At 37.1% G+C, this 14,757-nt stretch overlaps 1 protein-coding gene across 1 annotated transcript in view; it reads left to right on the top strand.

Annotated features, from left to right (window-relative positions):
- LOC122731294 (glutamyl aminopeptidase) overlaps positions 1-14,757 on the top strand; it is a 138,344-nt gene that overhangs the window by 104,299 nt on the left and 19,288 nt on the right. Inside the window, exons 11-13 of the mRNA XM_043971306.1 lie at positions 2,499-2,578; positions 9,279-9,415; positions 9,521-9,576. Of these exons, the coding sequence (XP_043827241.1) occupies positions 2,499-2,578; positions 9,279-9,415; positions 9,521-9,576 (273 nt within the window). The remainder of the gene's footprint in view (positions 1-2,498; positions 2,579-9,278; positions 9,416-9,520; positions 9,577-14,757) is intronic.

Here is a 14,757-nt window from a genome sequence, read left to right as displayed (position 1 = left end):
AGAGAACAACATTCATCTTCCTGAATTCAATCTTGCCTCAGACACTTCCTAGTTGTGTGACTCTTGGCAAGTTACTTAACCTCTGTCTGTCTCAGTTTCCTCATCTGTAAAATGGGAATAATCACAGCATCTACCTCACCGATTTGTTGTGAGATTAAATGAGATCTTTCTAAAGTGCTGAGCACAGTGTTTGACACATAGTAGTCACTATATGAATGTTTATTCCTTTCCCCTCAATCCACAGAAAGCGAATCTGAGTACAGACTGAAGCATAATTTTTTTCACTTTCTTTGTCTTGCCTTTTTCACAACACAGATAATATGGAAATATATTTTGCATGATTTCACAAGTATAATTAATATCACATTTCTTGCCTTCTCAATGGGTAGGGAAGGGGCAGGAGGGAGGGAGATAATTCAGAACTCAAATTTTCTTCAAAAATGAATGTTAATGAATAAATAACAAGCTTTTGAAAAGAAAGTTAATATAAAAGAATAGTAGCAAGATATTGACCAAAACCCTTTTTATTTGAACTTGACCAAACAAACGAATAATTTTCTTGAACAACAACCATAATAACCAAAACTATGTTGGCCAAGACACATCAAACAATTGGTTAAATCAAGAATTGTTTATTGAAATGGATGGGTTCATGAGAGCATCATGATCATGTCATTGCTACAAGAAACTAGAGAAAGTCCATTTTTAAAGAGACCCAAATTACTAATTGATACTTGCCAAGGAAATGACAGAAACCATGCAACATATGACTGAAAGTTGAAGAAATTCAGCACCTATTGGATACCTAAAATTAAACAATGAAGAGGATTGTTATTCTCCCTAAACTACTAATATATGATAAATCTTTTTTGGGGGGGGCAATGCCCCAGGGTCACACAACTAGTAAGTGTCTGAGGCCAGAATTGAAAACATGGAGATGAGTCTTCCTGATTCCAAGCCCAGGGCTCTATCCATTGTACCTGCCTCCTTTATAGTCTTTAAGGGGCCATAAAAAGTTAGCTATTATGAAATTCCCAGCAGTTTGTGTTTTAGTTAAATTTTAAAACAGTCTGAGACTCCTTCTTAAATTGCTATTTTTGACTGTAGAAATGCAGAAAATGAGGGAAACTGGTAGCCCCAAATGGTGAATATCTTAAAATGACCTCACCAATTCCTTAGTCAGGTAAGTGTCCCAGTGGATGGAGCATGTGACTTAGAATCAGGAAGATCTTAGTTCATATCCAGATACTCTAGATATATGATTTAGGGCATGTCACTTACTTGTCTGCCTCAGTTTCCTCAAAACTATAAAATGGACATAATAATACCATCTATCTGCCAGGGTTGTTATGAGGATCAAATGAGGTAATATTTATTTATAAAGCACAAATGTCATGATCAAGAGACAGGAAATGTCATGGATTCAGGAACTCAGACCTTCTATTTTTAAGTTTCCAATTAATAAAGCTTGTATTTAGGTTTTCTTAAAAAACAACAACACACAACTATATCTAATGGGAGCCTTGGTCTATTCATTCAAGCTAAGGTAGGCCTTCTGGGATGACTGGTTTCACTAAAAACAAGCAAACAATTACACTGTTCCTGATACATATTAATCACTTAATAAACATTTGTTCCCTCATTATTTTAGTTTTTTTTAAGTTTCTGTGCAATGCCTTAGTTTCACATGATTTAGAATCACATGCTATAATTTAAAATTGTCTATTTTAAAATTCTTTTTTTCTTACATGAACTTAATCATCAATGAACAAACATTTAAATATGAAAGGAATAAAAAGATGATTATATAGGAAGATATGTCGAATCATATAATTCCAACAGAGTACAGTTTTAGTTTTTGAAGTTTACACTAAATTTAATAAGCTAGTCACAAAATTGTTCAGTTTGTGTCTCCCTTTGAACTTCTTTGTTTTCTTTTGTATATTTTAAATTGTCTTATTGTTGGTCTTTTCTTTGACTATTTCCTGAATGTGAAATTTGAAGCTTTACTGTTGGTGTTTGTAGAAAGTTTTCATTTCCTCAGAGGATACCACAAGGGCAATGTATAGATTTTTCTAAAGCATCTTGAGCTCTTTGAATGAAACAATAACTTTAAGGAAATGTATATTTGCATGTAAACATATAGCTATGTAATCTAAAAGGGTACCTTTCTCCCAAAAGTACAAAGTATTTTATTCTAAACATCCTAGCAATCTTCATTCCCATTTTTTGTTTTCTGTGGGAAGTATTGTTCACTCATTCTAGCTGGAGATATGAAGTAACTAAGTGACTTGTCCTCAGTCAGATATCACAAACAACAAAACAGAATTATAAATATAATTTTATATCCATTCTTTATTATGTCTTTCCCAAAGAAATTAACTACAAGGCAAACAGGCTTTAAATGTTCATTTAAAAAATTTTTAATCCTAATTTCTAAAAAGTTCTCTTGATTCTTCGAAGTGACAACTCAGGGTTTTCCTTTTTTCCATTTTTAGTTACAAATGGAATATTCCAGTTCACTGGTCTCAAGGGAACAGCAATAGTGTTACATTCTACAATATGTCGGAGAAGGAAGGTAAATTTTATCTAATGATTTGATTGTATAAAAATGGGAAGAGGGTGGATAAGTGAATTAATTATTTCTGCTGCTTTAAGCAAATATGTGTAAGAATTCTAAGTGATTTGGTGATTGCTTTAAATATTTGCTTGAATAAAAGGAACCTTTTCTTCTTTGGAAACAACATTCCAACATAGTAATAAACATTGTTAGCCAAATGTGTGGCCCAAAGACAGTGTAAAAATGAATCCAAACCATTTTCCTTGGTTGTCATATCTGATAACAAACAACTGAGATAATTTCATGTCACATGGCACAGAATTATTATTGGTGGGCGGTTTTTACTTTTTTGTCATCACGATAGATAACAATTACATTTTGTCGAATCATATAATTCCAAATTTTATAATCTATGGAGCAGGAAGAAATGAGGTCTAATATCTTTGATTAATATTTGAAACTATCACCAAATCCTATAACTGAGATGAAATGTACAAGTGCTATCTGTTATTACTTGAAAATTTCATCTTTTGATCCAAAGTAGAGCTATGGAAAACTTGCAATTATCCAAGGATGATCTTCCAAGTGCCTTGCTTTTCTTTCTTCTTCATAGGAATGTAGAAATTACCCACCTGGGTCAGATTCCTTCCTGGTTCATCTAGTCTAATATTCTGTTGCCCACATTATTTCCCTATATGTGTCATTTCAGGGAGTTATTATTCTTTCTGACATGAACTTTAAAAATCTGATTTCCCTAAGTAGCCATTTAGGTCTCTACTATTCATGTAGAAGTGCTTTTGGAATCTCTTTATATTTCAGATGACTGTCATGTTTTGGATTAATGCATTCTGTAAGTAGTAATGTCTTAGGTATGAAATCATGTAATCTAGAACCACAAAGAAATCACTGACACTCAGCCCCTACTCAATGCATGAATCTCCCTCACAATCCCATTGAAAAAGTGATTATCCTTCCTTTACTGCATTCCCCAAGCATGTACTTATCCTCTCAATTGATCTTGATGGAGTTGGGAAGTGGAGAGAGGAGCAGGCATTAGGGAATTTAATCAAAATGAGGTTTTTTTTTTTTTTAATGAGCTTTTGCTCAATGGGGGTGAGGAACTGAGGAATATAGAAATGGACAAATTTATAGCATAAAAATTATAAAGAACTGGTCTGGATACTAAATGGAATGATGCAAACTTCTAGTGTAGAGTTGATTCAAGTTGGGACTGCTCCATAATCTCTTCAAGATTCTTCTTTGTACTCTAAGGATTCCTAACCTTGAGTTCACAGATTCTCAAGGGAATCCAGATAGATTTCAGGAGACAAAGGAAGGTGGGTGGGAAAAAAGATTCCATCTTTATTTTTACTAACATTTAATTGAAATTTAGCATTTTCTCCAATTATTAAAAAACACATGATACTTAAGAGGAGAATAAGCATGGATATATATCTACTACATTCCAGGCTTCTCATTTGAACCATATAACAACCTCCTGTGAGGTATATGCTATCATTAGTCTTCCCATTTTACAGTGGAGGAAACTGATGCAAACTGAGGTTAAGTGCCTTTCCCTTTTTCTAATTAGTTATCTACACAAATCTAAATGCTTAGGGGTGCCAAATAACCAAGCTTTTTACACTATTACATATAAATTTAAAGTCAGGGATTCTGGGTGAAGGCCTGTGGATGTCTTCATATATCTCTTTTCTGTAATAATAGTCATTTGTGGTAGTTATTCTTCTTACTCCTTATAGTTCTTTAAGTTTGAGGATATGCTACAAATGAAAATTTGACTACCAGATAATCAGGTTTCTATTCTATTGGGAAATTAGAAAAATGAGTACATTGGATAGAGCACTGGGCCTAAAGTCAGGAAGACTCATCTCCCTTAGTTCAAATTTGGCCTCAACACTTACCAGTTTTGTGGCCCTGAGCAAATCACTTAACCTTGTTTGCCTCTGTTCCTTATCTGTCTTTGCCAAGAAAACTCCAAATGGGGTCATGAAGAGTCAGACATGACTGAAAAACAAAATTTTTTATGAGACTGGTGATTTCATTGGTATAGGTTCCTGGGTAAGGAACTATTTCTACCACTATAGTACTAGGTGGCATAGTGTATCCATTGGCCCTGAAGTTGGGAGGATGTGAGTTCAAATCTCACCTCAGATACTTACAAGTCACTTAACCCCAATTGCCTTAAATATTTGGGGTCATCTCCAGTCATGCTGATGTATGATGATTCTGGAAGAGAGAGCGAGGTTGGTGACCTTGCACAGCCCTCCCTCACTTAAATTCAATTCAGTGCAAGTCATAACATCACCCTGATGTCACAGTCCTCTTTGAGAACAAAGGACAAACAACAACAACAACAACAGCACTACTTTATGGCTTTTAGTCTTGGAGGCTCACCTGGGAGCACTGAGAGGTTGTCAGGCAGTTCCTAGGCATTTTTTTTAAGTGAGGCAATTGGGGTTAAGTGACTTGCCCAGGGTCACACATCTAGTAAGTGTTAAGTGTCTGAGGCCGGATTTGAACTCAGGTACTCCTGACTCCAGGGCTGGTGCTCTATCCACTGTGCCACCTAGCTGCTCCTGGCATTTATTAAGTATCTCCTATATTCCAGGTACTATGCCAAGGCTTGAGATACCAAGAAAGGTAGAGGCTAGTCCCTGTCCTTGAGGAGCTCACAGTTTAATGGGGGAGGCAACCAGCAAACAGCTCTGTTATATGCAAGTGATCACCAAAGGGAAATTAAGAGGGATTGGAAAAGGCTTCCTGTAGATGGTGGGATTTTATCTGGGAATGGAAGGAAACCAGGGGAGCCAAGAGGTAGAGAATTCCAGGCATGGGATATAGTCAGAGAAAATGCCTCGAGTCAGGAGATAGAGTGTCTTACTCAAGGAACACAAAGAGGCCAATGAATGTCACTGAATCGGTGATGGAGGGTCAGGATGGTAGTAGAAAAGCCTGGAAAGCTAGGAGGAAGGTCTAGGTTTTGACTAGCTTCAACAGCTAATTAGATGATCTTCTCTACTTGTCCCTCTACACTTTTTCTCTTGGTGATCTCATAAACTCCTAATCATCATGACTATGCACTATGCAGGTGACTCCCACATTAACGTATCCCTGTGCTTCAATTGCCATCTCTATCTGATCCAGGTAGATGCCCCATAGGCATCTTAAACTCAACCTCTCTGGAAGGGGACTCAGTACCTAACCATAAAATTTTCTCCTCCTCCTAACTGCCTCATTTTTTTTTTTTTGTGGAAAGATACCACAATTCTATTGACTCTTTATTGGAAGGACAAATACTAAAACTGAAGCTTCAATGCTTCTGCCACATAATGAGAAGGTGGATTCATTGGAAAAGACACTGATGTTGGGAATGACTAAAAGCAAAGGGAGAAGGGGATGGCAGAAGAGGAGATGGATAGATTGTGTCATGGAAGCAACAAATATGAGCTTGGACAGACTTCAGGAGACAGTAGAGGATAGAAGGGCCTGTCCTGCTATGGTCCATGAGGTCGCAAAGAGTCAGGTACAACTGAACCAGAATAAAAAAGAGTCTTATGACCAAGAGTATGCTAGCATCAGCTCATATAGGCTCTCAAAAGCTGCTTGATATATTTTCAGTGTAAGCATTTACAATTCAGAAATCAGCAGATGCTACAAATAAAGACTTGATTTATTATCATATTGATTTCTAAACTTAAGAAAGTGATGGAGACACTGTAAATAATGGAAATTAAAGTTAAAAGAGGTTTGTGAGCAATTTTTTTCCCCTAGAGTGTAGATTATTGAACACATACCAGAATGCCTCTGCCCATAGCTACAATTCTTTCACTTACCCAGATTTACAACCTAGAGGTTATCATCAATAATTGATTCTCATTCATTCCTTCATATCTAATCAATTGCCAAATCTTACTCATTCTACCTCCTCAACATCCGTTCCCTTCTCTCTACTCATACCACAGTCCTCCCTAGTCAGGGGTGTGCTGGAGCCAGGCAATTGTTAAATCTTCAAGGTGAGCATTTATACCTTGAAATCTTCACAGATCAGGGCTTAATTTACTGTTTTGTTAATTGCCTAGACTTTATAAAGTAATGGAAAAATGTTAATAAGGAAGATTTAACTTAAAAGTGTGTCATGCAAACATTTTTACCTGGTTGTTAAACATTTATAAGCATACAGTTGCCCCTGGTCCAAGCCTTCATCATATCTCATTTAGACAATTGCAAAAGCCTCCTAATTGGTCTTCCTACATCCAATCTTTTCCCTTCTCCAATCCATCTCCCACATGATTGACAAATCAAGGCTCCTAATATACAGTTCTGACCATGTCACTTCCCTACTCAAAACTTCAACGAATAAATATTACCATTAGGACAAAATATAAACCTCTATGCTTGGGATTGAAAGCCCTTAATTCCTGACTCCACTCTATCTTTCCTGACTAATTACACATTACTCACCCTTACACAATCTATGATGAGTATCCTAGTTGTTGACAAGAAGCCAGTCCATTTTTAGTGTCATCATTTGAATTTGGCATCAGCAGGGTCTTTTTTTTTTTTGCAGGGTAATGAGGGTTAAGTGACTTGCCCAGGGTCACACAGCCAGTAAGTGTCAAGTGTCTGAGACTGGATTTGAACTCAGGTCTTCCTGAATTCAGGGCCAGTGCTTTATCCACTGTGCCACCTAGCTGCCCCCAGCAGGGTAATTTTTTGCTAAATATGTATGGTACCCATGTTACCTTTTCCAGAAGAAAGCCATAGAATTATCAATAATATTTGGGAGTTACCTGCTGAAACAATAGCATGTAGCATCACATACGATAATAATATAGTATTCCAGGGTGCTCTTGACTTTTTGAATTAAACCCTGCTAAGGTTACTGTGATTTTTCTCACATTATAGATGAAGTCAGGAAGTCAATATCTAAAGCTTCACTACCTGTTCCTATTGACTTTGAGCATGGTTGTCTGTGGGAGAATGCTTTAAGTAGCTTAGCGGTCATGTAATGAAGGATCTACCTATCCTTTCAGACAACTCAAGATGATCTGGAGTTCTTTCCTCCTCTTCCCCTACTTTCTATTGTTACAGTATAAAAATCCATAATAATAAGAAGCCTCAGGGCAACTAGATGGCACAGTGGATAGAGCACTGGCCTTGGAGTCAGGAGTACCTGAGTTCAAATCCGGCCTCAGACACTTAACACTTACTAGCTGTGTGACCCTGGGCAAGTCACTTAACCCCAATTGCCTCACTAAAGAAAAATAAATAAATAAGAAGTCTCCAAGATGGCACCTTTCATTTCCAGGTGTCAGTATTTTTGTTTTTATTTGTCCTACTAATTCTAGGCATCGAAATAGTGAAATATTCTGTTGTCAAATGGAGGCTCCCAGTTTTCTGAAAGATGTCATGTTAACCAGGAACTCCCTGAAAAGAGAGTCCCAAATTTTTCACTTGGAAAAGGTGTTTTGAAATGGAAAATGTTTTGATAAGGCAAGGTACTCATAAGTAAAAGAGCAGGTAGGTGATTTGTGAATAGTGTTAGAATCTTATGGATACAGATTGACTCCTGACTAAGACTGGTCAGGGTTATTTTTAACAATGCCAAAGCATGAACCATTTTCCTTTATTTAGGCCCAAATGTTGTATTTCTAAAATGTGTATGTCAGAAAAACTGGAATACTCAAGAATGAAACTTAATTTGGTAATTTACTAAAGAAATTCTATGATAGTATCCACTGAAATTAAAAACTTATTTTTAAGTAATATAATGGGATAGACAAATTAGCATTGGATTACTTAAATCAGAATGATTTTATATATTAGGATTTGAGTATGGTGTCAAGCCTCCTTGACAAATTTTAGATGTGATGCTGATTCTCAAATAATTATTCTCCCTAACAGAAACTCCTTTCCATTAATATGAATGTTGATTTTTAAAAATACAGTATTCATTTAAGTTTTTACATTTCTACCCTCTTTTTAGGCTGTTCCACTGAATATTTTTGATTGACCAATTCATTATGACTAGAACTATATGAATTGCTCCCAGAAGGCACAGGCTCTACCCCTACCCCTCTATAAAAGCATTATCAGTTTCTGCTAGCAGGAACTTAAAGCCATATATTACAGAGCACCTAAACACATTAGTTATTTCTTTATCAACTCACACACTCCAATTACATTCTCCAGTTAGGCAACTAAATAAGAATTAGGCTTTGGGGCTTTGGATCAAAATCAGAATTGACTCCTTGATCTAAAGTTAGTTTGTATATTCACTTTTTTTTTTGTGAGGCAATTGGGGTTAAGTGACTTGCCCAGGGTCACACAGCTAGTGTTAAGTGTCTGAGGCCAGATTTGAACTCAGGTCCTCCTGACTTCAGGGCCAGTGCTCTATCCACTATACCACCTAGCTGCCCCATATTCACTTATTTTTTCTCCTCTTTTCCTCTTTTTTCCTTCTCTCCTTCCTTCTTAATTTTCTTTCTCTTATATTATCCCTGCTCCCTCACTTCCTCTCTCCTTCCTTCCTTCCTTCCTTCCTTCCTTCCTTCCTTCCTTCCTTCCTTCCTTCCTTCCTTCCTTTCTTCTTTCTTTTCTTTCTTTCGTCTTTCTTTTCCTCTGCAATGGATCTAATTTCTAGATGTGTATAATATATACAAACATGTCTCTTATTAGTTTTTATTTATTATTCCAGGAATCATTTTGAACCCTAATAGTCCTAGTGGAAATGATTTTCTGAAAATAAACCCAGATCACATTGGATTTTATCGTGTAAATTATGAAGAGGAAACTTGGGAAACAATAGCTGAACGGCTTCTCAGCAACCACTTGGTGAGATATAGATGTTGATGGATTATTTTAGTTTTGTTTTGAGAGTATGGGTACTTTTTTTCCCATATAGGTATATACTCCTTACTTTTTCTTTTTCTCTCCCAGGTATTTTCTTCTGGTGATCGGGCAAGTTTTTTTGATGATGCCTTTTCTCTGTCAAGGTAGGCTTGGTTATGGAAAAAAACAAAAACTAAACAATAGATGATTTGATATTTCATAATAGTGTTTATTTTTCCAATGATTTTCATGAGAGGACCTAAAATAATATGTAGTAGTTACTTGATAAATTCCATCTATTTTAGCTTAAATCAACCAAAGACACAATTATAATTTATTACTTCCCCCCAAAACTCCAAATTTCTTTCCTTCTCCAAGTTTGTATGATTATAATAGTATGCAGTATTATGGATTAATTTCAAATAATTTAGAGTTGGAGGGGACATTCAAGTTTATCTCATCTAATTATTTCATACCATAGATAAAAAAGGTTTTTATGTGTGATCTGCTCCAACGTCCCCACAGTGTAGTGAGGCAAGTGTGTTACAATGGGATCAAAATACTAAACGAAGTATAAACACCTGTACAATGTCATATTTGGGACTTCCTGGCTCTTACCTAGATGAGTGAGAAACACCTCCTCCAGTTTACTCCTCCATCCTGTTCTCATACTAGCAGGGTTAAGTTCTCAGCAACAGATAACCACTACATGTTTTCATGCAAATTTTCCCAGAATCCTGAGGGTAACCCTATTAAGAGGAAATATACTTCACCTTCCTACCACACTAGCTTTTGAGCTCCCATTGAAAATACAAAGTGTCCCAAAGATCTTAGAGATCTTAAGCTATTAAAGCTTAAATGTGCCCAAAGACCTTTGAGATACCTTATATTTTTCTATCAACCGAATCAGCTACTCATAATAATGACCCTTTTAGACCTTAAATATTACCATTTATATAGTAAGGCAAAAGGAATAATATTATAGATACCAATACATTAAAGCAAATATATAAATAATAAAATACTTCACAATATACTTATAAAAATCTAGATCACAGTCTTCCAACAATGTAGTCAATAGAAATGATGAAGAGTGTTCACATATTTATAGGAACATGAGGAAGGAAAACTCATGTGTTTAGGGCAACTCACAACTCTAGACTTTGGGCTTCAATGTTATTGACCCACTCAGGAACATTTCCACCATGTGAAAACCTACTTCTTTGCTCAGTGCTTGAGTGTTGCTTCTCACCACTGGGGAAATTATCTCCTTTCTCTATTCAAAACATAGTCTTTACAAGCTCTTTCACTTAATCATCACCTTTAAGAGGATACACACACACACACACACACACACACACACACACACACACACGCACGTGTGTGTGTGTGTGTGTGTGTGTGTGTAAGTCTACTTAAGCCAAACAACTGCCAAGCTCATCAAAACAGCTATGTGGAACAACCCAGACCATTCTTCACACCCTGGATGTTGTGCTGTTCAATCAGAATAGAGCCCACAGCAGCATAGTTCCACTCACCAAGGTACCAAAGCAGAGGCAAAGCCCTCTTGCTTTTCCTTCTCCATTAGGAGGTTGAAGCAGAGAGTAATAAACCCTTATGAGAAGCTTTGACCTTCCTCCAGCTCTAGATGGTGCTGAAGGGCCACAGCTGTCAAGGGAAATCTTAGATAATGATGTCAGTTCTCTCTGACCAATCAGAAATCACTCAGCTGAAGCCTTCTTTCATCTGACTGCTTCTAATGCCACAGTTCCAATAGAGCAGTTTTTCAGTACCCTTTCTGTATCTCCCCTTCTCTTTTGGTTCCCCTTCCACTGCTCTTCTCTCTGAATTCTATCCCTGATATTATTATTTCAGTGTCTAATGGCTTTCATGAGAGCCTCCTGAATCTCAGTGACTCACCTTTTACTTAAAAAGTTATGACACCTCACATTTCTCCTATCAGATCAATAATCTTGTTTCAATCATATCTTGTCCTCCAAATGTTTATATGATTTCTCATTTTCTTAGTTTTAATCTCTTTAGTCATAAAACATGTATATACAAATAGGGGGAGGTGCCATTCATTCCTCTTCTTAAATCCCTCCAAGGCATCCTGACTTGTTGGTGTCCTTGAAATGATGTTTCTTCATACTGATATTTCTCTAGTTTTTTAACAAATAAAATATTTTTTAAAAATCTCTTTACAATCTTAAACTATTCCCACATAAGTGAGGGTTGTTCCCATTTATTCCACAGATTTATTTCCTCTCCAAAATTTTCAAAATTCCAACTGAAAGATGTTTTTCATACACACATTTTAACAGTTTACATTAAAATACAGTGCTTTTCCTACTCACATTAGTTTTCAAAATGTTCATCCATAATAGTGATTATAACTTTGATCCTTTAATAATTAATCAAAATCTCTTACTTTACAGTCCCTTTCACCATTAACTGCTCTATATGAAATGAGCCTTAAAGAAACAATATACCTAACACTTTTATATATGCTATGAGGCAACTTAGATGCAAGGATATAGAGGTCTAAAGTCATGTTGTTAGTGAATGACAGAACCAGGACCACAACACAGGTCTCCTGATTTCTGGTGCAATGTCTATTCCATGCTCTTTTTATAATACTAATTTTGTATAACATTATGAAAAGTTTCCTACCCCACTGATTTTGAATGAAGCCTAAGTGATCCAAGTCATAGATTAATATTTTAAAAATAAGAGCTCTTATTTCAGGTTCAAAACTTGCTGGTGATAAGAGCAATCGCTGAACCTTAAGAAAAAAAAATTTTTCCCCCAAAATATTTTTTCCTCCAATCCAAATTCATCTTCAAATGAGAGTATAAGTCAGAGGTCAGACTGGGTCAGAAGCAAGAGTTTCTTGAGATTGTCAAAGTTCAAGGGGTTAGGGAAAAACAGGAAGGTGGAACTGAAGCCAGGAGTTTCAAGTCAGTGAGTTCTGGAGGACAATCAGAAGACATGCAACCAAGGGCGTGGGCAAAATGATTATCTGACACATCGGCCTCCCTGAGGCTTCTTCTGTCTAAGGCAGTGCCATGAATTCCTTGCCCCCACCTTGCTTTGACAGGTCGTGGCAGACATAGACCAGGAGATGTTGGTGTGTACTCTCCTGACTCTCAGGCATGCAGCAGTGGGACAAAAGGAGCACCTTTAGAATTTAATAAAATGGGGATCCAATGCATTTTATTCATATGCCTTTTGTGTTCAGGTAGTGCTTGAGTTTCCCAATTTCCCCCATTCAGTGGATCAGAAGAACTGGGTCCCTGTTGGGGCAACTCAACCATTTTGAGCTACCCTAGAGATTAACTAGGCATTTCCTTCATGGTGTAACTTCATCCCTTTTCATAGTCACATGAGTGACCTATTATCCTTGGCAATTTTGTCTGAATGTGATCCTGGGGAAATGTTAGTCTCTAAGACATCAGGACATTACTTAGCACCAACCTGCTTAAGATTACTTCCCAAATAGCATTTCCTTATGATAACTCCCTGTCTAGTCCAAGTCTCTTCCAAAGACTACAGGCTTCCAAAGGCTTACAGCTTACAGTCAATCTAGCAAGCAACTCCCAATCACTTATTAAGCATGTCATGTGTTCTATGCCAGGGAGTGGAGATGCTGAGACAAAAGATGAAGGAGCTCCTGCCCCTGACAGATAGAATGTATTATTCTACCAGGGGAGGGATCATAGACAGATAGAAGTATTTTTTAAAATGTTAGAGAAAACAAATGCAAGGTAATTTAAGGGAGGAGGCACTACTATGGTGGGGAAAATGGATCCAGAAAGGCAGTAGGTAGAGGTGGAGCTTGAACTCTAGAAATCTAGGGACAGTAAAAGGTCAAGATGAGGAGAGAGTTCATTCCAGTCATGGAAGGGTCATGTGTGAGGAACAACTAGGAATGAGACACAGATATGGAGAAATGGAAGAGCCTGGGTTATGATTATAGACTTGGGAAATAGTTATCCAGTCCTAGTGAGCAGCTAAGTAGCATGATGGATAGAGTTCTCATGCTAGAGTCAGGAAAACTCATCATTCTGATTTCAAATCTGGCCTTAGACATTTACTAACTGTGTGACCCTGGGTAAGTCACTTAACCTTGTTTGTTTCAGTTTCATTATTTGTAAAATGAGCTGGAGGAAAAAAATGGCAAACCACTCCAGTCTCTCTGCCAAGAAACCCCCCCAAAGAGATCACAGTCAGATAAGACTGAACCACAACAAGACTTGTTATATGTTCTGACTCTCCGATTTAGACCTACCAATGGGAAAACTCCTCTGCATCTTTCATTGTCTAACACATATTTTAAGCATGCAATAAATACCCCCTTCAGAACGTTCTTTGGAAAGCATCCCCTGGGTTTCCATGAGAACCTTTTTGAAAGTTTATTATCTTGGTTGTTTGAAATAACAGGGTGTTATAATAACCTCAGCACTTTAATTCCCATCTATAACCCATTTCAGACAATTCTTTTTGCTTCAGGATGAAACTGAAGGGCCCTTGTGACTCTCTCAGTGAGTAACTATGGCTAAAGAAGATGACTCAGGCAACTGGAAAGACTTCTCCTCCATTTACACAGTTTCTTGGCAATCACCCCATAGATTTTGAAAGGTTGGGGAGGTAAAGGGAATTCAGCAAAACTGATGAAACAAATCACAGAAATGTGGAGTTTACAGAAACCTGAGATACTGTATCGTCTAAATCTTTCATGTTACGGACGAGGGAACAGGTTTACAGGAGTTCAGGGATTAGCTCAAGGTTACATAGTAAGTGAAAATAAGAAACACAACTAGGGTCTTGAATTGTCCTGATTTCCTGATCAGTGCCCTTTCTCCTCTGCTATTCTAAATTCAGATGTTAAAGATGAGCTGGTAGTGCCAGATTTCAAATGTGTCCATAAGATACAATGGAAAACAGTCCTCCAAATTAATAGCTCTAGTACCTACTTCATAAAGCTGTTGTAAGCATGAAAGAGACCATGCAGGCAAAACAAACTTTGTAAATGTTATAATGCTATATAAATTAAGTCATTATTTATTAATTCCTCCAAACTTGTTGGTTCACTTGACCCCCAGTCTGCTGCTTAAACCATCCTAACATATATGGCCTCCAGACCTCCAGTCACTATTTCCAGCCCATCAGAGACATAAAGCTTATGAAATGGTATCTTTCCTTTTATGTTTTTTTATAAATGCACTCTATGCTTCATGATACTGAGCTGCTCAACAGGCAGGTAGAGCTATTTAAAATCTACTTTGGGGGGGGTACTGCTAGGTGGCACAGTGAATAAAGCACCAGCCCTGGAGTCAGGAGGA

Source organism: Dromiciops gliroides, chromosome 6 (genome assembly GCF_019393635.1).
Source record: "Dromiciops gliroides isolate mDroGli1 chromosome 6, mDroGli1.pri, whole genome shotgun sequence".
Lineage (NCBI taxonomy): Eukaryota > Metazoa > Chordata > Mammalia > Microbiotheria > Microbiotheriidae > Dromiciops > Dromiciops gliroides.
This window is presented reverse-complemented; position numbering and strand designations above follow the sequence as displayed.